Raw genomic sequence first — 23103 nt, 5'->3', positions numbered from 1 at the left:
CTGTGGAATAAAGATGAATTTGACTTAATGTCATTCATTTTTATTTTGGTGAGGGAACACCAAGCCAGACTTTCATTATGGGTTGACTTGATCAGAAATTACCTTGATGGAGTTACATCGCTGTGTGCAATGCATTTGAGTGTAGTGCCATGCTTTAAATGTCACTTTTGAGGAGATGCTTGTTTGTGGTGCTATGGACACCACTATTATAAGGCTAATAGCACAAAGATAAATTATTCCCTAAAACTTCACTGAATGTTTTTTACAGGTTTTGTTTAAAATAAAGTCACCCACTTTTCCAACACAATTCCAATACTTTTTCACCTTTCCAAATCCACGTTTATTTAAACTGCTAGACAGTATTTTGCAGTTCAGCATGATGTTCAGATCTGGTTCCTAATGGTCTCCTCCCCAATAAGCCAAATTACAACTGCCATAGCTAGTTCTTTTAATGCTCTCTAGTGTTGACTTGGATTATAGCATGTTATTTGTTCAGCTTCTCCAGCTGTATTAGGTATGACTAAACTATTTCTGTAGCACTTGAAAATTGCCAAATGCCATAAAAATGCACTTATGGGTCACTAATTGTAAATGTGTGAGAGATCTCATTTTTTTAATTTGCTCAGCCTCTTGCAAGATCAAACTGTGACCAGATCAAAAGAAGATTAAAATGATCAATAAAAGGCCTTACTCAGGAATGTACTTAAATATTGCACCCATCACACCAGGCCTTTCCTCCCGCAGCTGTTGGAGAGCTCTGGTGCGAAGCCATTGCTGGTGATAACTAATAAACTCATATTCTCTTTCTGTTTCTGGATACCATCTCTAGTTGGGAGAGATCCAGTGGCCTGATGCGGTTTGCTTGATGTAAAACACCATGAACACACTTTGCAGCCATGCTCACAATTCTGGCTAGGATTCAACTAAATAGGGATGCAGAGCTAACAGCCAGCAGACCATACTTTGTGTGCAGTCAAGGTGCAGGGACCAGGTTGTAAGGTGATGCATGCTTGGCATTGACTGATAAAATACTTCTAATGTGAGTGCACCAATCCCTGCAAAATCCTTGTCATGCTAAATGAAGCAGACCTTCCCCTGTGAAGTACATTATACCAATGACAGCTGTGTGAGGTGTTCTGCCAACAGAAACCACACTGATTCCAAATCTTGCCCCTGCCAGTATTGCCACAATATGAAGCTGACATATCTGGAACACTAGCAAGCTTTCTTATGCATCTTTAGTGCCTGACACCTTCTCACTTCCAAACATTATTTGGCACACGGTTAGCTTGCTTCATACAAAAAATGATGCAGCTTAACCCTGATATTATGAAAAAAAGGAAAGAATGAGGAGGAGAAAGTATGGATGAAACAGCATGTAACAGTGATGAGTTTAATTTCTTTTGGTCAGATTTTCACTTCTTCCCCTTCCCCCTGAAACAAGCTGTTCATTTTCTTTCCCAGCTAGCTGTGCAAGGGTGCACCAAGCATGAAGAGATGGTTAGCTTTTCCTGTTAGTTTAAGCATATCAGTCTGAACTGCAGTACATTTCTGTTTCAGCTTCCTCAAAAGGCTGCCTACCACATTGTGCTTTGCTGCATGGCCATGTTCAGCAGTTACAACCTGTTATGCAAATGCTGTTTGTGCCTCAGGCTGGCTCCATAAATTGCTGCTGCTTGAGCAGGTCCTGCCCTTCTTGCCACCAAATACTGAAGTAAAATCAGTCACTGAGAACTGTAGCATGTTCCAACTAACTGGCTGCACGGAGATGCCAAATTCAGTAAGAGCTGAGCTGCCATTGCCTTGGTTTGAGACTCCTCCAGTTATGTAGCAATTTGCTTACTTTTGCAATCCACTCAGGCTGAGGCCTCAACAGAAAGTAGAGGTGTGAAACTAGCTGTGGGAGCTTAAAACGTGGAATAACTCTTAATGCTTCATTTGGTATGAAAAGGTGGTATTTGCTGTATGTTTTAGCAAGTAGTGTGCTGTGTGACAATTGACTTGTTAATCACCTCTCTGTCTGTGTGCAGAAGTATGCATTTGCAGGCTAGCCAAGAAGCTTGCTAGAAGCACTTGCAAAACATCAATATGAGTAGGATGCCTACGCATGCATTATTGAATGGTTTGGGTTGGAAGGGACGTTTAAAGGTTGTCTAGTCCAACACCTCTGCAATAAGCAGGGACACCTTTCACTAGATCAGGTTGCTCAGAGCCCCATCCAACCTAGCCTTGAGCACTTGAGAGGATGGGGCACATACAACCTCTTTGGGCAATCTGTTCCAGAGTCTCACTACCCTCATCGAAAAAAAAATTCTTCCTTATATCTGATCTAAACCTACCCTCTTTCACTTCAAAATCATTACTCCTTGTCCTGTCAGGGGAGGCCCCGGTAAAAAGTCTCTCTCCATCTTTTTTATAAGCCCCCTTTAAGTATTGAAAGGCTACGATAAGGTCTCCCCAGAGTTTTCTCTTCTACAGGCTAAACAACCACAACTCTCTCAGCCTTTCCTCATAAGAGAGGTATTCCAGTCCTCTGACGATCTTGTGACTCTCCTCTGGACTCCAACAAGTCCTTCTTATGCTGTGTGCCCCAGCGCTGGATGCAGTGCTCCAGGTGGGGTCTCACCAGAGCAGAGTAGAGGGGCAGAATTACCTCCCTTGACTTGCTGGGCACGCTTCTTTTGATGCACCCCAGAATACCACTTGGCTTTCTGGGTTGCAAGCACACATTGCTGTGCCATGTTCAGCTTTTCATCCACCAACACCCCCAAGTCATTATCCGCTGAACTGCTCTCAATCCCTTCATCCCCCAGCCTGTATTGGTACCAGGGCTTGCCCCAACCTGTGTATAGGACCTTGAACTTGGCCTTGTTGAACTTTATGAGGTTGTCATGGGCCAACTCCTTAAGCCTGTCAAGTGTTGTGTCTTCAGACATGCCTAGACAACATAAGAATACTTTCCAAAGGCAACTTCAACACTTTAGCTAGTTACCAAGAAGTCTGCTGGGGTTTGTGAGTCCTTTCTATTTAAGGGTTGTGTGCTGTAACTGTCTTTCCTGGTTTTTTTTCTTCTTCATTTGCATGCAAGCCTGAATCATCAGCAAAACCATCTTCAGCAGTGCACATGGCAGAGCTGGGATACTGGTTTATAAATGCGCATAAAATCTTTTTTAGTTGTTCTTATTCAAGAACTTTGTTGATGCTCTTAGTCATAAGGATAAAAAGTTGTGTTCATCCCTCTCATTTTTTTACCCTACAAGGTAGGAAGAAGCTCCTCATTTACAAATGCTCTTGAGCACACAGATGTTACAAGCAAAAGCAAAAGCAAAACCAAGTAAATAATTGCTATGATTGCCAAGCTGTTTTGCACGTTCAAAATGCAGAATTACATGCATCCCTCCTAGCATGTAATACCGCCCCCTGCAAAGCAAACTAGATGTCTCTTTTGGCTACCTAAAAATAAAACACTATCATGAAACAAAATATCACGACATTGAAACAAATCCCAACTATGTAACAGGTCTAAAAAGCAGTCCCCCAGCCCCTAACTACAGGAAGCACAGAAGTCATTTTTTCTGGCAGCAAGAAGCAGATGTTCATGGTTTTAAAATGCATTTGGATTTTGCTGAAAACCAAAACCACCCTTAATATGATATTAAATAAAATGAGAATGTAACTGACTATGTCTCATTTGTGGGGCTTTAGCCTTACCAACTACATATATATACATATTTAGTGCTTATGTACTTAGAAAGTGGCAAATTCTTGAGAACAAACATCTAGAGATGGTATGCAATACTTAATTATGCTTAAGGCTTAAGGAACAGACACAAACCCATGAGAGACCATGGTTACAAATAAGTTTCTCACTGTCACACTGTATGCAGAAAGATCCATTTCTTACCACTTGTGCTGGACTGAAAACAGCTTTTATCCATTGCTGTACTTCTTGGCAGATTCCTATGGCAAATATTGATCAAGTTCCCTCTTATTTTTATTTCCATTTTGCTGTACAGTCCTATTACTTACACACTCATTTCTTAAACTGAATTCCTGTTACTTGGGTTTAGCATCCTTTGTAGTAAAGGAATGCTACATAGAATTAAGTTTGCTAGCGGGTTCTACACCACAGCAATTTCAGGAGAGGTGGACACAATGTAAAATATAACAAACATATAGACATAGAGGGATAAAGGACGTTTCCAAGTCCTAAATGCATGATGATTAATCAAGTGCATGAAAGGACATATTTGCAAACTGCATAACAAGATGATAAATACGGCTTTTTCAGTATATTTTTCTGGAGAGCCATTCAACATGGATTTATTGTGATATAAAATGCACAATTTTTTGTGAAATTGTGAAAAATACCACATTCCTAACCAAGACGCCTAGTGTACATCAATGAGAGGATTACCAGAAGAAAAGCTAGTTCTAGCTGCTGAGAATTATCTCCCCTGACACACTGCACCAATCAATAGCTGGTTTTCAGTTGCTCACATTCCTTTAAACCATAGACTATTTTGAAATGGAGTATATACAAATGTAAAATAAATAATTTCAGTGTCCAAGATGCAAGATGTTAAGAAAATGAAGTTTACAGATACTTTCAGAAATACTGACAAATATGGGGGCAAAAAAACCCTCAAACCTGGAAATACATTGTTGCTTTCTTCAGGAAGTACTGGACAGATGGAATGGTTCCGTAAGTAAAGAATTTAATCAACCTGATACAGTTCCAAATCCTAAAAAGGTATTTCATAAAACCCCTGCAATCAACTGAATTAACAATCCAAAGGATTTTTCTGAAAAGTTTATTTGAAAAACACTCAACAACTACTATTAACTATTAAAATGGCCTCTACATTAACCTATTTACATTACATATGCTATATATATACACATACACAGTTATAATTTGAATTGTGCATTACTATGATGAATCCATAGAACTATGTATTGTACAGCAACTTGGTTTAAGCTTTTGCATTTCTTTGATATAATACTGTCTTTCTTTTTTTGTCTGGAATTGTCTAAATATTAAGCATGTGTAAGGCATGTTATCTCAATGCATTGCTAGTAATTTCCTGTAGACACTATTATTCACATTAGTAGAGCATGTAGCTCTTCTACTAGTGGTAGTCATTGACTGATCACTGTGGGTAGGATCAAAAGTCTTTTTACAATTGAAGAGACTGAAAAGTTGTCTCTGATACTGAGAAGAAGCATAGTAGTAAATAAAGGGGTCAATGCAACAGCTAATGCTGCTGATACAAACACAGAGTAGATAGGCAAAGTAGAGATACTCTAAGCTGTTGTCATAAGAAAAATGGATATAATGAATTAATAGGAGGATATTTGTTGGTCCAAAGCACATAACAAAAACAGAAAAAACAGCTACACACAACAGCAAGGCACGTGTCTTCTTATTTTGTTTTGCAACAATGGTAGAAGAACTAAGACATCGAATGATACACACGTAACAGACAGTAGAAATTATAAAAGGCACTACAAAAAACACAGAAGAGAAGATGGAGAAGAAGTGGACGTAATAGCTGTGAAGTTCAGATTCTCTTAGCACATCGTGGCAAGTAGTTACATTTAACTTGGGTATTTCCATTGTTTGCTCTCTGATGAGAAAAGGTATAACCCCAGCTATTGCTACAAGCCATATGATGAAACAAATCAGTGAGGCACGTGCTAATGTACGCCACCCAAGAGACTGCATGGGATACACCACTGCTAAGAAGCGATCAAAGCTGATACTTGTCATAAGCATTATGGAACAGTACATGTTACAGTAGAAGGCAGCAGTGATGAAACGGCACATCTGAGGTCCAAAAACCCAGTCATTTCCAGCAAAGTGATAAGCAATCTTAAAAGGAAGCACGCTCACAAACAGGACATCTGCAAGGGCCAAATTCAGCATGTATACTACAGCTGGCTTTTCAATTTTCATTTTTTTCAGAAACACGAGTATCGCCGTAATGTTCAGAGGGAGACTCAGCACAAACACTAAGGTGTAAACTGAAGGAACAAAACGTGTCAGCCATGGACTGGTGAGGTATCTTGCTGTCTGCACTGACACTGTTCGTTGTTCACGTCGGAATGATCCAGTCTGATTGGTGGCTCCCGATCCAACTTCCAAGTCATTTTCAGTATCACCTTCACTAGGTATAGGTTCATCCTGGTGACTTACAAAAGACAGTACAAAACTTCTGACACGTGGTACGCTACCATTACGTGGGGAGGCTGAAAAATAAGAATGTGTTAAGATTAATAAGCAAATATTTACATGCTATGGGAAGCAAAAACATCTTTCAAAAAGGAACGCTAATACCATATCAGCAACACAAAATAGTAAAGTTAAATCCTGATTCCAAGTGCAGCCTGCCCACAGGTGTTAGTCCAGACCTTTTTATTTTAGCTCCTGTTACAAGTTTGGGTAAGATATCCTCCTTTGTCTCCTCTTAGATTGGAAGCTTTTTATGGCAGGGACTCGAGCTGTGCTTATGGACCCAATTCCATCTATGTTTTCTTTGGGCTACTTTAACACAAATACAACAGTAAATTTTCTACCCCAGTACTGTCTTTGCCAGACCCCTCATACAGTTTGTAGTGAATGAGGTGCTGGGTATTCATACACACAATTCCCCTTAGGAGTACTTGTCACCAAAATAACAAAAAGTTACAGTGCAACTAAAACATCAAGTTACTGAAATATTTGTGTGCTTTGGAGTCATCTTACCTGACAGCCCCCATCAACCCAGATGGCAGAAGCCTGCATGCAGTTTTTAAGGTGGGTGTGGATCAACCTTTGCTTGTATCAGACAGGTAGCCACAGATTGCACTGAAACACTTCCCTAGTTCTACTTATCCTACCCCACAGCTGCATCACTGAGGACATTGGGTCCAGTGTGCCCTCGGGGCACTTCTGAAAACTGCCACTAGTGCTCCCTCTACAGCAGGGTCTTCTGCAGCATGGTTTCATGGCTGTGACTGAAAAGTGTCAGGGAAAGTTATCTCTGCCTTTCAAATGTAGCTGTAATGAGTTAGGAAGTTAGCATTACAAAGTGTTGAATACGTGGTATGAGTACATTTATGAAAAAAAAAAAAAACCCCAAAAAACCAACAACCCAAAAAAACACAACACCCCAAAATCTCAAACAATCAAAAGAGCTAATTTAGACATTATTTTAGAGAAGCTGTTCATATGGAGATTTGTTTTGAGCTTCAGTTTTATGTAGTCAGGCATAGGAGAATTAGAAGATATTATGGGCAGACAGAAGTGAGCCAGTTACATTCATCTACTGCTACTACTACTACAATAATCATTCACCTATTTAGCTGTGCAACTCATCCTGTGTTGAACTGTACACAAATAAAATACTAATGACAGTGTGTTAGCTTAAATCAGTGAGCTGAAAGCATGATTCACCTAAGATGCTAGTTGTTAGAAGCAATTATTTGTTCTATAGCAATTCAAATTTTTTTTTTTTTTAAACCAGATGAGGACAAAAGCAGCTGAAGAAGGCAAATGGCAAAAGCAGGAGTGGCTGAAGTTTCAAGCAGGCAGTCACCCCCCTTTGTGTAGAGGCTGTGGGAGAAGGGGCCTGCCCAGCTTGGATTTGGTGAAATTCAGACTTGAATGCGGGGGAAGATCAGAGGAGCAGCAGGGAAATTTGGGGTTTTTTTAAAAGGTGCTGTGCCCATATGTATCGTGCTGTGTCACAGTAGCATTCTGGAGGCAGAGAGGACAAAAGAGGGGAAGAGTCTGAGATAATGGTTTTCATATGCAAAGGGGCTAGACTGTAACCTCTGCAGGCCCGAAAACAAGATGCTGGCTGAGAATTTGAGCCTGGGAACTTGTTGCATAGACTGCAGTTAGTACTTTTACTGAAACACAAATGCGCAGAAGTATGTGAGATTCAGTGTTTGCACAGAAGGACACTAAACCAGTTTATAAAAGGGTCTATTCTGCCATCTGAAAGAGAAGACTAACAAAAGGCAAAACTATAGATCCTTAATCTTTAACCTTACTTTAAAAGTTTAGTCCAAGCAGTTGGATGGCTCAAGGAGTCAGCTCCTAGTTCAGCAGTTCAGGTGCAGCAGAAAGTTACAGTTAACACCTCTAACTTCAGCCTGTGGCTGACATCAAATAGTTAGGTGCTTTCCAGTACTTAATGATTATTGCAATAGAAATCTGTCCTGACTGACACCATTGGTATTCACCTCTTTTGGGAGAACTGTTATTATACTTGAACTAAGAACTAAAACCCCCCAATTTCTTATGCCCAGAGGCTTGTCTCTATGGTAAAGACATCAGTAAGAGTGATGAAAAATCTTGGAAGAGTAATCTACTATCTCCAGTACATACAAGTTTTATGAATTCAAGATTTTGAATACTGTGAACATGTATTTCTTCCACTGACATTTCTAAAACAGAAAATTTCTGAAACAGAAGACTATGATGGTCCTAGTCTCTGAAGGTCTACATGTCCTTTTTGGTTTCTCCACCGCTGGAGAACAGTGTCAAGAATCAAATGAAGAGGTGACATGCTTTCATGTGAAGAAGGCATCTTTTTGGGGGACACAGATATAAATGGACTCTATGAGAGTGAGGGTATTGCCCAGATGACCTCTGCATGTGGTAACTGAGATGCTTCCAGCAAACATCTCTCTAGTCCCAGCACCCCTGAACTTTGAAGGACTTTGCCTGCGCTGCCTCACCTGAGCTAGCAGTGCCGCAGTGTCTCACTTTTTGAGGACTAGTGAGCAAACCCGACAGAGCCACTGACCCTTAACGACTGAGGGTAAGTCACTTAATGTGGAAGCCCTTGGTGGTAACCTGACGCAATTCTCATCAGTGACTCCTAACTTAGGACAGTATGGAAATGTGCTAAAGGAAAAAAAAATTATGATTGGGCCAGTTACCTTTTATCACCTACTGATCTTTGCCTTAGCTATTGCTTACAGTTACTTGAACACTGCTAATAATGTTAATTATATCCTGAATTCATGGAGCTAACTTATTTAGAACTTTCTCAGATTAAATGATTTAAAGTCTGCATTACTCCATTATCAAACTTTTCTAAAGTAGAATCCTATTACAGTAACTCAGGACAAAGAAATGTCATAAACAATTCTAGTTTGCTTAAAATCATCTAGAGTAATATCTTAACTTGGTGAAAACTATGTGTTCTTTGTGTAAGCAAAGACTTCAAAGTTCAGAGTTGAACTTAACCTTGATGCTGTTAGCAACACCTGCATACTGTGTCCTGTCTCACCTCCATCCTCAGTCCACATCTGCCCCTTGAACTTATCTGACATGAGGTACTAGAAAGCCAGGTCTACGGAGAAATGCAGTGAGACCCCAAACTCACTATTTCTTTGCTACTTGATAATACAGAGACCAGGAATTCAAACTTTCTTGATGAAATGCAATTTAACGTTAATTTAAAAGATTCATGGCCACATATCACTTCTCCTTTGCAAAGCAGCTTGTATGTTTGTATGACACTGTGTCTGCATATTATTAGAAAAAATAGTGCACTACATGCTTCCTGAAACAGAAAGGAAGATAGTCAGTGCCCTGAGGTTCTGGATTCCTTTTGTGTCAGTGTTTATTTGAAAAAGCCGATGATCAGAGATTTATACACTGAAGGGAAGAGGATGAAATTATGTCATATTATTTCAAAAGATCTTAATGAACCTTGACAATAAACATAAAGGTCTGTAATGGGAAACAGGCATTACCTATAATCTGGGATAGCACAAGACAGCCAATAACAAGACAGCTAATACAGTAGCTCTACAGGAAAGTTTTTAGAACTATTCTTATCTACCTACAGCTGTACCAGAATCTGTCACATGTTCCCTTCTAGCAGTTTTAAAGCTCTAGATATAATGTCTCTAAAACATATTTCACTACATCTTAAGTAATTTTTAATAATCCAATCTGCTAGGAAAATAGAGGTTAACTTTGTGTAACAATCATAAATGTTCAGTCATTCTATTTTTGCTAGGCTGTCACCTGATCCTTTTGGAAGAGATCAAAGCTGGTGGATTACTATTTTTATGACTAAAAGTATTCTCATTGCTGATATGCCAGAGTTAACAGCTCTATCAAGGTACTTGTAAAATATAAATTGGTATGAAAGACAGGACTAAGAAACTAAGAACAAAGAAAGAGCGGGACAAAGCACTGAGGCTTTATCTTTGTGGTGTGTAGTCAGGACACTGAACAATATACATACAGTCTCTTATTTGCTCCCAATAAGTATTTTGAAAGGCAAAAATTATGCAGAAAGAGTATAATGGTCAAATTTCCTGAAGTTTTCTTTTACTGCGGTCTTTGCACCGATTCTCCAACAAGGACATACAGAAATTATGTAGAAAGCTCAGTAAGCTTGGGATTGTTTGATTTTAACAATCTATATTGTGCTGTTTTCCATGAAGTACTACGTACTGTTCATCTCAAGATCAGCATACACATATTCTGCTTACCCTGAAAGGCACTCCTTTTCTTTTTTTTTACACAGAGCTATTTTATAATTTCCTTTTATGTCTACTTTCATATGCAGAAGGCTACTGCACATACTGTTCTCTGAAAGGAGAAGTACAGAGCAAAAAAAAAAAAGACTGCTTCAACTAATCTTAAAAAGCACTCTTGAGCTCCAAAAGAAAATTTAAAGTATTTTTGTAGACCCATAAATCTGGACAGGATGCTACAAACCAGCAATGTTTATGTGCCAAGGGATATTTTTGTGAGGTGAAAAATTAAAGAATAGGCTCCTGCTCAAGCCAATTAAGTATGTTCAGTGTGCTGGTGGACAACAGTTAATATTGATTTCTAGGCATTACTGATGACAACTGCACCCATACAGCTGGCTTGTAACAAAAAGTTGGTTTCTCTTATCTTCCCTTTGCATAATCTGCAGATAAGCATCTAGAATCTAAACTACTCAGTGGCCCATAAATTAGGTAATCACAGGCTGAATGCGAAGCACATGCCAGACATGTTTATATAAACAAGGTAAGATACAATCTTGTAGGACAGATGACAATTATTTGCTTTTGTAAAAATAAACACCGTAATGTCTTTAAAAAAAAAAATCTTCAGCCAACACCTCCTTTCATACTGAATTAGTTATTGTATTAATGAGTGACTAGTAACAATCTGAACACATTTTCCTGAAGTATTGTCTTCTTGCAACCAATGTCTGCTCCTTTTTGCTTTCCTTTTTCGATCTCTTTCACCACAGGTGTTTGTCTTCAAGCAATGAAGCAACACTTCTCTACCCCACTATCAGTGTCCCAACCAGGCAAGTCCAGGCAGGAAAGTCTCGGCAGGTACACCTGGTAGGCTAATCTGCAAGCACATAGCATCAACCCCCTGCCAAGCTATTGCTTTTCCACTTGCCTGCAGGATCAGCACAGGTCAGTAACGTGGTAACTGGATACTAAAGGACCAAGGGAAGAGCAGGGGGGAAGCTGCAGGGGCAAGGGCAGAGCAGACCCGAGGAGGATACAGCCGTGCATAGAGGATGGGAATTAAGTACATTGCGATGGAAATGGGGAGAGTTATCCAGGTCAGCGCGGAAATGATATTATTACAGTGGGAGTGAGCACGGGGAGAGCAGAAGGCATGTTAATATAGCCAGGCTTTATTACTGTTACTGCACATGAGGTAACTGGCTTTGAATCGTCCTTTTCCTAATGATGTAACACAGTAACTATTTCAGTAATTATTTCCTAAGCAAGCAGCAAATAGTGTAATTTGGGGTCCTCTTTAATGAAAACTATAATTGCGAAAGGCAGGAAACCAAGTTTGAATGTTGCCATAAACTGGAAGAATAGCGCCCAACAGCACAGTCTTTTTGCCTAGCGTTACACATATCATTTGTCTCCTACACACCGCCTGCCTTTTGTTGTTGTTAATAAGGTCATTTTCCTTAGACTTCCAATAGAAACATGACTGTGATCCCTTCATTCCCACATGACCTTGGCCAAAAAGTTGTTTAGCCAAAACTATTTGCCCTGATACTTCCCTCCCAGCATAATTACAAACGCTAGCCCTGTCCCCTTTCAGCTTTCATTTGAGCAGCCAAAGTACGCAACGTTCAGTTCCTCTAATCAGCCCTCTTCTGTAATGTGGAGCTTGAACAGTCTTCCCACCAGGCGTCTTAAGGGATGAAGTTATTTGTTCAGCAGCGCTATGATCACTATGTGATTGAAAGAAACGTTAAACCGAGTTTTACAGGAAAAACGTTGCTGATCTCTAGATGCATAATCTTGCCCTTTGTACTGATCTACCTCTACTAGAAATTGGGAGGCGACATGTCTGCATTGCTTTTCTTACCTTCCTTCCCTCAGCATCTGCACTGCCAGACAAGCCCCGAGCCAGGTGGACTCGTGGTCTCACCAGTTGCAGCACCGATGCTGCTGTCAGCGCTACTCCTAACCGAGAACCATGAAGGGCATCTACTTCGGGTGGACATTCTCAACTATGTTGTGTTGGTAAACTCTGCGGTACCTACAGATTCAGCCAGCACTCCAGCTTCTGAAGTTGTTACCAAAAGGCAACTCCAGTTTTTTAAGGAGGTCCACGGGCAGGTCTCGCCAGCCCGGTCACTTCTCTCCATGCTAACTTGCTACGGCTCAGCCACCTCTTTAGCCGTGGGACAACTGTAAGCCATTCCTCACCATCAGCAGACCTACGGCACTGCATCTTCCTCAGATCTATGCATTTCGTATCTATGATATTTCCTTTATTCAAAGAAACAGTTCTCAAAACACATCGGTCCGGCGTTACTTTACCCAGGCTAACTCTGCCTTAGCCTGTTCCCTTGCGACTGCTATGCGAACAAACGTAGCGCGGCATTTCACAGCGCCGAAGAAAACTCGGTGCCAAGCTCCAACTACCGCTTCCGAGCGGGAGACCCTCGCCCAGCCCGGGCGCCCCCCACCCATGCTGCGCCACAACGCGTGTCTCCTTCATTGTCCCCTGCCCGGGCGCACAGCTCCGGCCCCGCCGCCGAGAGCCCCGCCGCCCCCGCCAGCCCGGCCACCGTTCCCCCAGCCCCCCCCGCGCACGGAGCGCTCCGGCCTGGCAGGGCTGGTCGCCCCGTCCCCCGCCAGCTCCCCGCGCGGGGCGGGCGCGGCGACTCACCGAGGCGGGCGGCGGCGGCGGCGGGCGGCGGGCGCGGGCAGCCCAGGACGGCCAGGGCGCAGAGCAGCGCGGGCAGCGGCCGCACCATGGCACCGCACCGCGCGGTCCCGCTCCGCTCCCTCCGTGCTCGGCCGGGCGACGCGAGTGCGGCCGAGGCGCGGCGGCTGCCGTCCGCCGGGAGGCTGCGGCTGCCGACGTGCCGCCCCGCGGCCGCCGGGGCTTTCTCCGGCCGTGGGGGAGGGGGGAGCTTCCTGCCGCGCCGCGCCGCCCCGGCGGAGGGGCGGGGAGAGCCGGCACCGGGGGGAACAGCGCACCGCCCCCGCAGCGCGCCCGCCCAGGCGCTGGCACCCCGTAGAGGAGTGGGGGGGCGCGGGCGGGGGCTCGGGCAGGGTGGCGGGGCGGGGGGTGCAGAGCAAAGGGCGGTTCTCGGGGGGTTATTCTGAGTTCGCGGGTTCTGTTCCTGCAGCCCGGGTCGCCGGTGTCCCGCAGGAGCGCAGTCGGGGCCGGCGGAAGTGCCGCGCTACCCACGGGGGCGGTCAGGGTCACCCGGAGGCGCCCGGCTGCGCGGACCGGGCTGCGTGAGGCGGGCAGCGGGCCTCGCAGGTGGCGGGCTCCGCACACGCGGTGCAGCCTGTGAGCAGCTCACGACCCAGCTTGGCAGTCTCCCCCCGAGGAAGACCCGCCACCCCGAGCTTCAGCGGGTTTCCCTTGGGCAGGGAAGCTTGTTCTGTCGTTCAGAGCTGCGCATGTATCAGGAGCTGGTTGAACTAGAACCTATAGAAAAGCTATAGAGAAAAATATTTTGGTGACATTGCAGCTATTCTTTAGGCTTTTCTCTTTGAAAATCGAGAAAAGTGCATGTGTTTTGTATTTCTTAGGCCTGTGACTCAGTCAAAAGCTTTACAAGTGCACACCGTTTGGTTTGCTAGGGCATAGTGTCCCATCATCAACCACATATCCTTCTCTTTACAGCAAAATAAAATAACAACCACAAAAAAGGGGGTGGTGTCAGTTTAGAACTTGTTCCTGTGTATGCAGTGCTTATATTACTACAGGAGCACTGACCTTTGCTGTTTAACTGAGAGTAAAAACCACGGAAAACAAATACGCGTGATTGCAAATACTGGTTCCCGTTAAGGTCCATGTCTCTACGATGATCTTCCCACAATCTGACCACTTGCTATGTTACAGCACTGTTAAGGCTGGCTCCAAACTGTGTGGAGCAAAGGGAAGTAATAAATATAAGTTTTACAGCTGGCTGGCCTTTCTACAGCTCTATCACCCCAAACACACTAAGGAACCCACACAAAACACCTTAACCATTCTTCACCTATTTAGAAAATACCTTAATCAGAGATAATTTCATCTATTTAGGAAGGGAAAGTGAAGCCATTCTTGGGCATTCGTGTGATATCACAGCTCCATAAACATACCCAAAGGTAACGCTTAAAAATATCTAAACCTGAAATAGAAGTCAACTAAATATCAGTCTTTAAAATAAATATATATTTGTAAATGTTATACCAGACCTCAGAAAAGCATACATTGGCAGTACTTGTATTTCTGAAGTTTCAAGCAGCCTTCACCAGGGGCCAGTGCTTGAGGGATAAACCAGTCTACAAAGTTTGTGAAAGACACGAAGGGAAACTTGGACTAAATCTGCAGGGAGTAGCTTAGTTGCAGATACAAGGAACAGTCGTAGGGTTCTGTCCTTCCATCTTTGTAATTAGATTGCTATAAATATTGAATTAAAAAAAACCCCAATCCTGTGTTTGTTAAATTTGCTGTCTGCATTTGGGAACCAAATTTAATTTTTGTATCCTGTAGTTAAGCAACTCTGCTTGCTACTTTCTGTGTGAACTGATTGATTGCAATGGAGGTGAGGAGTTCATGACTTCTGAAGCTTTTACCAGTTACCACTTTTAATTCTACTTCTTGCACCTTTTTCAGAGCTTTGCTTTCTGGCAGAAGCACATTACAGGACAAAACTTTAATCCTGTTAAACACTGTAAGCCTACCAAAAAAAAGCCTACAACTATGTAAGTAAGATTACTGTCATTACTGTTTGGGGAAGGAGCCATCTTTTTGCTGTTTAATACACAATTACCCTGGTGCATGCCTGGGAAGGGTAGCTCCTGCTCAAAGATAAGGTTAAGGTTATCTCAAGAGGCAAAATTCAGTCCTCCAGGAAGAGGCTTGTCTATCTAGTTAGACTTTTTGAAATCGGATGTGACTCTCACTCTTTGGATTTGCTGTTAGAGGGAAGTTTGTTGCGTTGCTCCTGTATTTTATTTTTTTTTTTTAAAGACAGCTAAAGAAGAATGTTTGAAGATTAGCAGAAAGCAAAACAGAACAAAGTTATTGCTTATGACGGTGTTTCTGTCTGCTTGGCCAAAGAAGAAAGATTATGTTCTGCAATTTTGTGGATAGCTTTGGAGCTTCAGAGCTCCATCAAAATGGGTAAGTTCCAAAATAACTAATTTAGCTGCCAAGTACTCTTAGTCAGCTCTAAAGAGATGTGGTAGAAAGATGCAAACTCTGGGGTTAAAAGACTAAGGCTATTGGCTGTTATAATTTCTTTTCATTAGCACCAGTTAAGGAAGACAAAGTTGAAACATAGCCAAGTCTTTCAAGGAAAGATGCATTTTCTTCTATGGTGACAACTGACTAGGCCCTGTTCAGCTGTACTGGCTTTGTCCTCAGGTTTTGCACCAGCAATGCAAATCTTTCCACAGGACTGTTTCATGAATAAAACTGGTTTCTTCAAGTCCTCTCTAACTCTGAAGACCCTAAATTGCAGCTTACAGCAGGCTCCAAAAAGCCTTTTTTTTTTGTTTTATTTTGTTGTTGTTGCTGTATTTAGTAGCTGTCAGCAGCATAGGACGGCAGTGAGTGGACACAGAACTACTTTGCTGCTTTGCATGGTACTTGGTACTACCATCACTCTTATATTTAGGTAGTAATCATTGTGGTCAGTCCTGTTTAGCAGGGTTTATTGTTTGTTGAGTGACAAGGCCCTAAACTGAGCTAGTTAATTAAGAAAAAAGCTTATAAAGGAGTTAAAAAGAAATGAATGGAAATTACTCTTTGATGTACATTTCTGGGAAGCCCAAGAAATGGTTGGAAAAGGTGAGTACTAGAACAGAGACTGTACCTTTCATATGTGTCATTACCTCAGAACCAAATAAGCTTTCCTAAGCTTGCGTACATCGGGAAATAACTAGGAACATGCTGGTTGCATTAGAACTAAGCAGTCACTAGATGTGTTAAGCGCATTACATAAAACAGCATATCCAGAAGCAGCTTTCTGCCGCAAAGGCTGTGGGCTCTGGTATGTCTCACCAGCAGAACTCCAGGCTTTCCACACATTACCTCAAAGGTCTGGTCTTAGGATCAACATTGTATCTGTTCAGACTTACCTGCTTGGCTAGAATTTGTCAAAAATACATAGGGATTAGTCCAGGCTGTTACAAATTAAAAGGCAAACAAAATATTGTGAGTTTAATTCATATTCAAGTATAATTCACTTTTCTTTGGAAGTAAAAGTGCTGCTTTCACCTTCCCACCCAGCTATTTTAAGTGAACAGGGTATTAATACTGCAGCATTTATATCACGTTGAAGTGGCTTATACATTGACTAGAAGAAAAATGGAAGCCCATAGGAGCTGTTTATCTTTCAATTAGTAATATTAGCTGTTTTAAAGTAGTCAAGGGTCCAAATTTAATGCCATGCATAAATCTCCAGTAAGTGTAATCATTTTCAGCTTGTATAATACCAACTAAACTTGTAGTCCATATATCTGCTGCTGTGATTACCCCGTTTTATTCCACCTTCAGAATTAATACTTGTTTAATATTTGCTTTTACAGTGCATTCTAGAATGCCTCACTGTCCATCTTTTGAAGTGTTTGTCGTGAGGAAAGTGAGAGTAGGAAATATCTTCTCTTGGTTTATTTATCACATTGCCTACTGTATACACTTTTGCTCTGTAGGTGTAATTGGTAGTTCACCAGCAAAATCATCATCATGTTCAATGGCATAAAGGCCATGAAGTCTTCACTGCTTAGCAACCTTCCCAAAACATACCTGTGAGGACAATCAAGCTTCATTAGATTACATTTTATAAAAGCACTCGAAGTTATTTCACTACCATCTGGATTGCTGCTTTAATGACTCAAACAAAATTTAGGAATCAAGCCAGTTTTATTAGGTAATGTTTATTTTACATAGAACAATCTCCAAAGACTATTAAAAAATCTAAATACTGATTTTATTGCATTTATTTTCTTAAAAAAAGACAGACAGGCACAATTTACGTATTCAAATACTTCAAACTGAACAAAAACTGTTCACTATTTAGATTTCCCCAATGCCACTCCGAAGGCTGTGAAAGTAGAAAATGTCATTTTACATGAGGCAGTAGTGCATTTAGTAGGAATGAATCACAAAATATATTTTTGTACAGTAAGACGTTATTGTCACTTTATAATTACCTATACAAATTTTTGAATTGCACAATAAGTTTGCTTTACAATTGAAAAACTGCCAGAAAATAGGCTTAGTACGTAACTAAATATTTGCCCAAACTATCCCTTAGAAACAAATTAGGATTTCTTTTGGTAAATACTTAAAAATTGAATAGGAACTATATTATTTATCTGAGGTCATTTAAACATGTTTTAATAGGAAGAGGCTTATATGTTCAACTAAATTCAGTTTCTGCCTACCTTAAAATCCATTCAACCACAATAGCTAAGTGTCCTAAACAATATTTTAATTTGAATGTACCAACACCAATGAAATCTGGAATTGTTTAAATTAATCTGTTTTCTCTTTTTCTGCTTCATTATCAATGCTGAAAAGGCACTGTGTACATTCCTCTGAACATTTGGTGGTGTTTTTTTTTTTTAAAAAGTTACAAAGCGCCTAGTGACAAACTTCAAACAAATGCTTAAAAGCAAAAAAATACTGAATAGACTTCCTACTGATGGGTGCAGTCCATGGTATCTGAAGACACTCATTTTCCATAGAACTTCTTATTCAACAAGAATATGAGCAAGTTCACATTCACTTTAGCTTTATCAAACATTTTCATTACAGCCACACCTTCATACTGCATCTGAAGCAAATCCTATAATAGAAAATGAAATTATTAGTCTCTGTGTTTGAATCCATACTTTACAGCAACAGGATGGGGTCACTTTCATCACATGATGCCCGTCTCAAACTCCAGGTCCTTCACAATTTAAACAGTTACAAGCAGCTATTGGATAGGCATAGAAAACACTGCATGACTTCTGGATCCCAAATTACAGACTGTTGGTAACGCAAAACAGAAGAAATACTGCTTTCTGTATATTTTTGTTTTCTCTTTGTATTTGATGCTTGCCACTGAACTAACACAGCATTTGGTTTCATGCAGCTGCCCCAATGTAAACATGAACACAATTCTGTGCCCAGTGTCCTATGGAACTTACATAGTTATTACCCACATGATCTGCTGCTCTGTGCTGATTGAATAGTTCATGAATACAAATAAAAAAATTTGGAATGGTTTATATTTAGAGGAAATGCAACTGTGACTATATAGCAAAGTAACAAAATTCAAATTACCTGGAAATGGAGCTGCACATTTTCCATCTCAACCCCCAGAAATTTTGCTTTGATTTCAAAGTCACCCACTTCTTCTCCAGGTGTGATATCAAACATCACATTCTTAAACCTCAAAACAAAAACATGGGGAATTAATTATGCATGCTGTGCATGTTTCTATAGTCCAGAAACAGTTTTTGGGAAAAAGCCTGCAGAACACAAAAGAACTTTGACTGTAAGCAGTGTAAATTGTGTCAGATGAACCACCCCATCCCTACTGCAACATCTTGGGAGACTTTCTGGTGTACATATAGTATGTAATACAGAGCTCTCAAGTTTTTTGTATTGGAGAAAAATAACAGGCTGTGGGAAGTTCAGGGAAAAAAAAGATGACCAAGCATATACAACATAGGACAAGGCAGCCAGATTTTCTTTCTGCCACACCTGAGTGTCTCCTGGTAGGTGTGTGCACACTCTTCTCTGGTTTCACTTTGCCTCATATGGCTTCCTTTGCCTGAAGAACCCACTTGAAAAAAAACTGCAACCTGGAAAACTCTTTTGCATGCAGAAGATGGATGGAAGGGTGCAGAGCATGGAAGATTTTCACTACAGCAGCCTCATAATGGATAGATAAAAAAGGCATGTTGAACCACCATATGCATTTGCCTTGCCATAGTAAGGAAGGGCAGAAAACCAGGTGTTTACTTAGTTATATGAAAACAGTTGCTGAATAAATAAAAAAAACCCCAACAACCAAAAACCAAAAAGCTGCAACTGCTTAACAAGCCAGTCATTAGGAGTGAGAATGCAGCTGGATTTGTAGTGGTTCCACCTAAGCCAATGCCAAAACAGGCTTATTCAGGTGTTTTCCCAAGGTAATCTTATAGTATGGTACAAGGGAAAAAATGAATTATGACAATTAAGCTTTATCATTCTTCTGAATTTAAAAGTCTGAGGTAATTTTAGGTGTGGCACAGGAAATTGCAAAGATTTCTTTTAACAAAAGCCACGCCCCTTAAGGAGCTGTTGAATAGAAAATTCTCTGAATTGTTTTCTACCACACTTACTGCTTGGTTTGAAGACCTTCAATTTCTAGGATGACACCTTTTTCATGCAGCCTTGCAGCTGTGTACTTTAATGAGGCCTGCTTCGTTTTTTTGCTTCCCTTCACCTCCTCTTTTCCATCTAGTTTAATTGACCTCCATGAATTCCTGGGAAGAAAACACGAAAAATGGCTTTTGACTTTTCTACCAGGTCTTTATACTTCAGCTACTCTTCTAGCCATATTCAGCTTTCCTTCACTCTGCCTTCTTGAACGTCTATTAATGAACAGAATATTCAAAACAAATCTAAGAATTAAGAGGGATTGTTAGCACACAGCAAATAGTCTAAACATCTTCACAATGATTTTGACTATGTTTTTAGCATGTTTAAATTTGATTGTGAAATGCAACCCTGGTCCAAAAAGAGTCCACAATCATCACTTTAAAATAGCATTTATTTAACATCTATGTCACTGTATGTTTACAAAGTTTGGCCATTAGAGTTCATTTTTGGATCTATGAGGTGAACAGGAGCTTTCCCAGTGTGCAAGTAAGTAAAGTGTTCTCATTCTGACACTTCAGTGGCATTGGCAGGGGGCTTACTCTTGAGTAACTGCATTGTACCTGAGAAGTACAGTTTTCCCATTTTTCATTCTAAGGACAAACCCCGACCCTTTTAGTGAAGGAAGAAAAATCAATATTTACTTCCTGAAGCTGCTTGTCAAAGCAGGACATCAAAACAGCACCAGTTAAATATATTGAAAACAAACATACATCTCAGGCCTGTTTCTGTAAGGCACCTTTAAATAAATGCAAGACTTTACTTTTCAGGTTTTGTCTCAAGTCACACTGACAACTCCCATGGACCTTTTTAATCTGTGTTGTCAGTTGCTGGAATCAAAACTTGCAACTAAAGATTAATACCTGCTCTCCCTCCTGAGAAAACACATTGAAATATGAAAACCAAGATGACTCCAACTCACTTTCTTGTTAGGTTGTCTAAACAAGTTTTTATATAGGTGTTGTAATAATTAATTTGTTCTTCATAGAATGCTGTCTTGGAGTTAAGTGCATTCAAAGTCTGCTGGAGTTTCACCAGTTCAGCTTTCCGATGATGTCTGTATCTTCTTTGATTCCGGATATCCTAAATAAATTTATTAATTTTTTTGTTTGTTAATTTAAAATTTTAAAAAGTTTCAGCTTATTAGCATTCAAATCTGTAATTATACAAAGTGACTGAATTACTGGGAGAAAGCATGAACTGTCATGTTAGTGAGTACTATGGCTTACGTGATTGTATGGAAGACAACAATCAGATTGCTACTTATGTATATGGGTGGTGATATCTTGAACTCTGCTGTGGTCTCCAAGGCATGACAAACAAGGAAGACATAAGGAAGATGTCTTCATGCTATAAATGAAAGCTTTCTCATGGCTGGTTCCTGGTGTGAGGCCTAAGAAATGACAGCTTGGGCTTCAACTAGGTAAGAAGTAGCTACTGCTAAACTAGAGCTTCAGTTGAAGGTCATGGTTGAGTTGAGGTAGTTGAAAATAAAATAAAGCAACTTGCAGTCCTAAGGCTCATCCCAACCTTCAGATTGACTTAATGGCTCAAAACAAAGCATCTAGGCTTGTAGGTAGGAAATATGGGGTACTGAATGTATACCTAGAATGGTTTTGTTTTAAGTGGAAGCAGATGCAGACACCTAAACTGAGCAGGGCTTTAAAATAACACTTCAGAGTAGGTGTAACATGATGTACTTATATTAAAGACTTAGCTCACTTGAGCCATTTACTTATTTATATATTGAAATATTTGCCACTTTAAAAAATATGTATCTATAATATGTGAATCACTCATGTGAGCTATGTGTAATTTACTCATGAGTAATTAAAGATAGTCTAATACACTAAGACTCTTACAGCCAGTGTCGGGTGTGGATTTGGAACAGGATTTGCCTATTTGTCCTCAGCAGGCCCAGTGCTCTACCAGCCTCAGTATGGGCACCATGTTGGCCTGCTGTTCGGCTTATGCCCTACCCAGCCCCTGCAGATCTGTGTTAAACACCAATCAGAGAACATGCTGGGTTTTTCAAAGACTTTTTTACCTTTACAAAGACTGCATTAATTATTAATTGAAACACTGATGGGTAATTCTGATTCCTTCTAAAATAGAAAAGGCTATACTGAAACACATTGTACTGGAGAAGTTAAAACAGCATCAGTATCAAGTCTGGATAACAAAGATTACAGTGGCATGTTATTCAGTACAGCTAGTTATGCATGAGAGTATCGTCTCCCAATTATTTTCTCAGCAAAGATGATTTATTCCTTGTATGGATACTTCAGTGATTTAGTGTAGTATTCTCTGGAAATTATATATTGCACATCTCTAGCTGGAATGGATTTAGGCCCACTGCCAGCCTAAAACCCGTCAATATACAGGGAAGTATGTTCCATTTACCTTAGCAATCTCATTTATAATTTCTTGGTACTTAGTTGCTGAAGACACTAGACCTGCTTGTTCCAGTGTTCGGAGGTTTCTTTGAATTTTCCTTTTCTTTTGTTCTATTGGTAGCTGCCCATCCTCAAAAATAGACTGACTGTGCTTTATTTTCTCTGGAGTTTTGGAATTTAAGATGGCACGTTTTTCTGCAAGTTTCGAGTGCTGAGATTCCTGGGTAAAAAAATCCAGAAGAGTTATTTTCCAGCTCATGGTAACAGTTCAGTATTCAAGTACACTGAATTCTCAAAGGAGATTATCAAGAATCAAAAGGATATAAATAAAGCCTGCCCCTTACCATATGATGTGAAAGCGCTCCATTTACTGTGCCTTTTGACATACCTTAAGTAACTAATCACAACACCTCATTGTTTATTTCAGTTAATCAAAATATGCCTAAAATCAGCCAGATGATTCACTGACATTTAGTTGTGGAAAAACTGTCCAGATTTCACAGGTGTACCCTACATATGCACACACTGAGGTAAGCTAAAATGTGCACATTGAGATGTAACATTGTGTGTCAGGATCTACAGGGAAACCTTCAACTGGGAGCTCTTTCCCAGTCAATTCTCATGCCAAGGGCAGCAGTAGTTCCCCAGGCAGATGTTTGCTTGTATTACTTAAGCAAATAAACTCAGTGTTAGGGAACTTGACTTAAGATTCTGGAGGTCATGAGAAAAAAAAAAAAAATCTAGTAGAAGGGTTCACCTCAGATGGTTTGATTGCATTGAAATACAGAAGAGACCCTGTTTACAAAAAATGCAAAGAAAAAGTATTATTCTAGTTGTGCT

General features: G+C 40.7%; 2 protein-coding genes across 9 annotated transcripts in view; both read right to left on the bottom strand.

The window, feature by feature from the left end:
• Positions 1-4798: 4798 nt before the first annotated feature.
• Positions 4799-13429, bottom strand: F2R (coagulation factor II thrombin receptor). Its single transcript, XM_056325438.1, has 2 exons — positions 13172-13429; positions 4799-6252 (listed from the first exon to the last, which is right to left on the bottom strand). Exons 1-2 carry the CDS (start codon positions 13257-13259, stop codon positions 5066-5068), a joined length of 1275 nt encoding a protein of 424 aa, XP_056181413.1. The 5' UTR covers positions 13260-13429; the 3' UTR covers positions 4799-5065.
• A 3926-nt stretch (positions 13430-17355) lies between these two features.
• Positions 17356-23103, bottom strand: part of IQGAP2 (IQ motif containing GTPase activating protein 2) — a 127913-nt gene continuing 122165 nt past the window's right edge. For all 8 annotated transcript variants that reach the window (XM_056324197.1, XM_056324203.1, XM_056324201.1 and 5 more), the window contains 5 exons: positions 22271-22483; positions 20790-20950; positions 19831-19974; positions 18785-18893; positions 17356-18302 (listed from right to left, as the gene is read on the bottom strand). In XM_056324197.1, the coding sequence (XP_056180172.1) occupies positions 18189-18302; positions 18785-18893; positions 19831-19974; positions 20790-20950; positions 22271-22483 (741 nt within the window). In that variant the 3' untranslated portion in view covers positions 17356-18188. The remainder of the gene's footprint in view (positions 18303-18784; positions 18894-19830; positions 19975-20789; positions 20951-22270; positions 22484-23103) is intronic.

This window comes from Falco biarmicus, chromosome Z (assembly GCF_023638135.1).
Source record: "Falco biarmicus isolate bFalBia1 chromosome Z, bFalBia1.pri, whole genome shotgun sequence".
NCBI classification, from domain to species: Eukaryota; Metazoa; Chordata; class Aves; order Falconiformes; family Falconidae; genus Falco; species Falco biarmicus.
The sequence above is the reverse complement of the archived record's forward strand: the minus strand, read 5'-3'. Positions and strand labels throughout refer to the sequence as shown.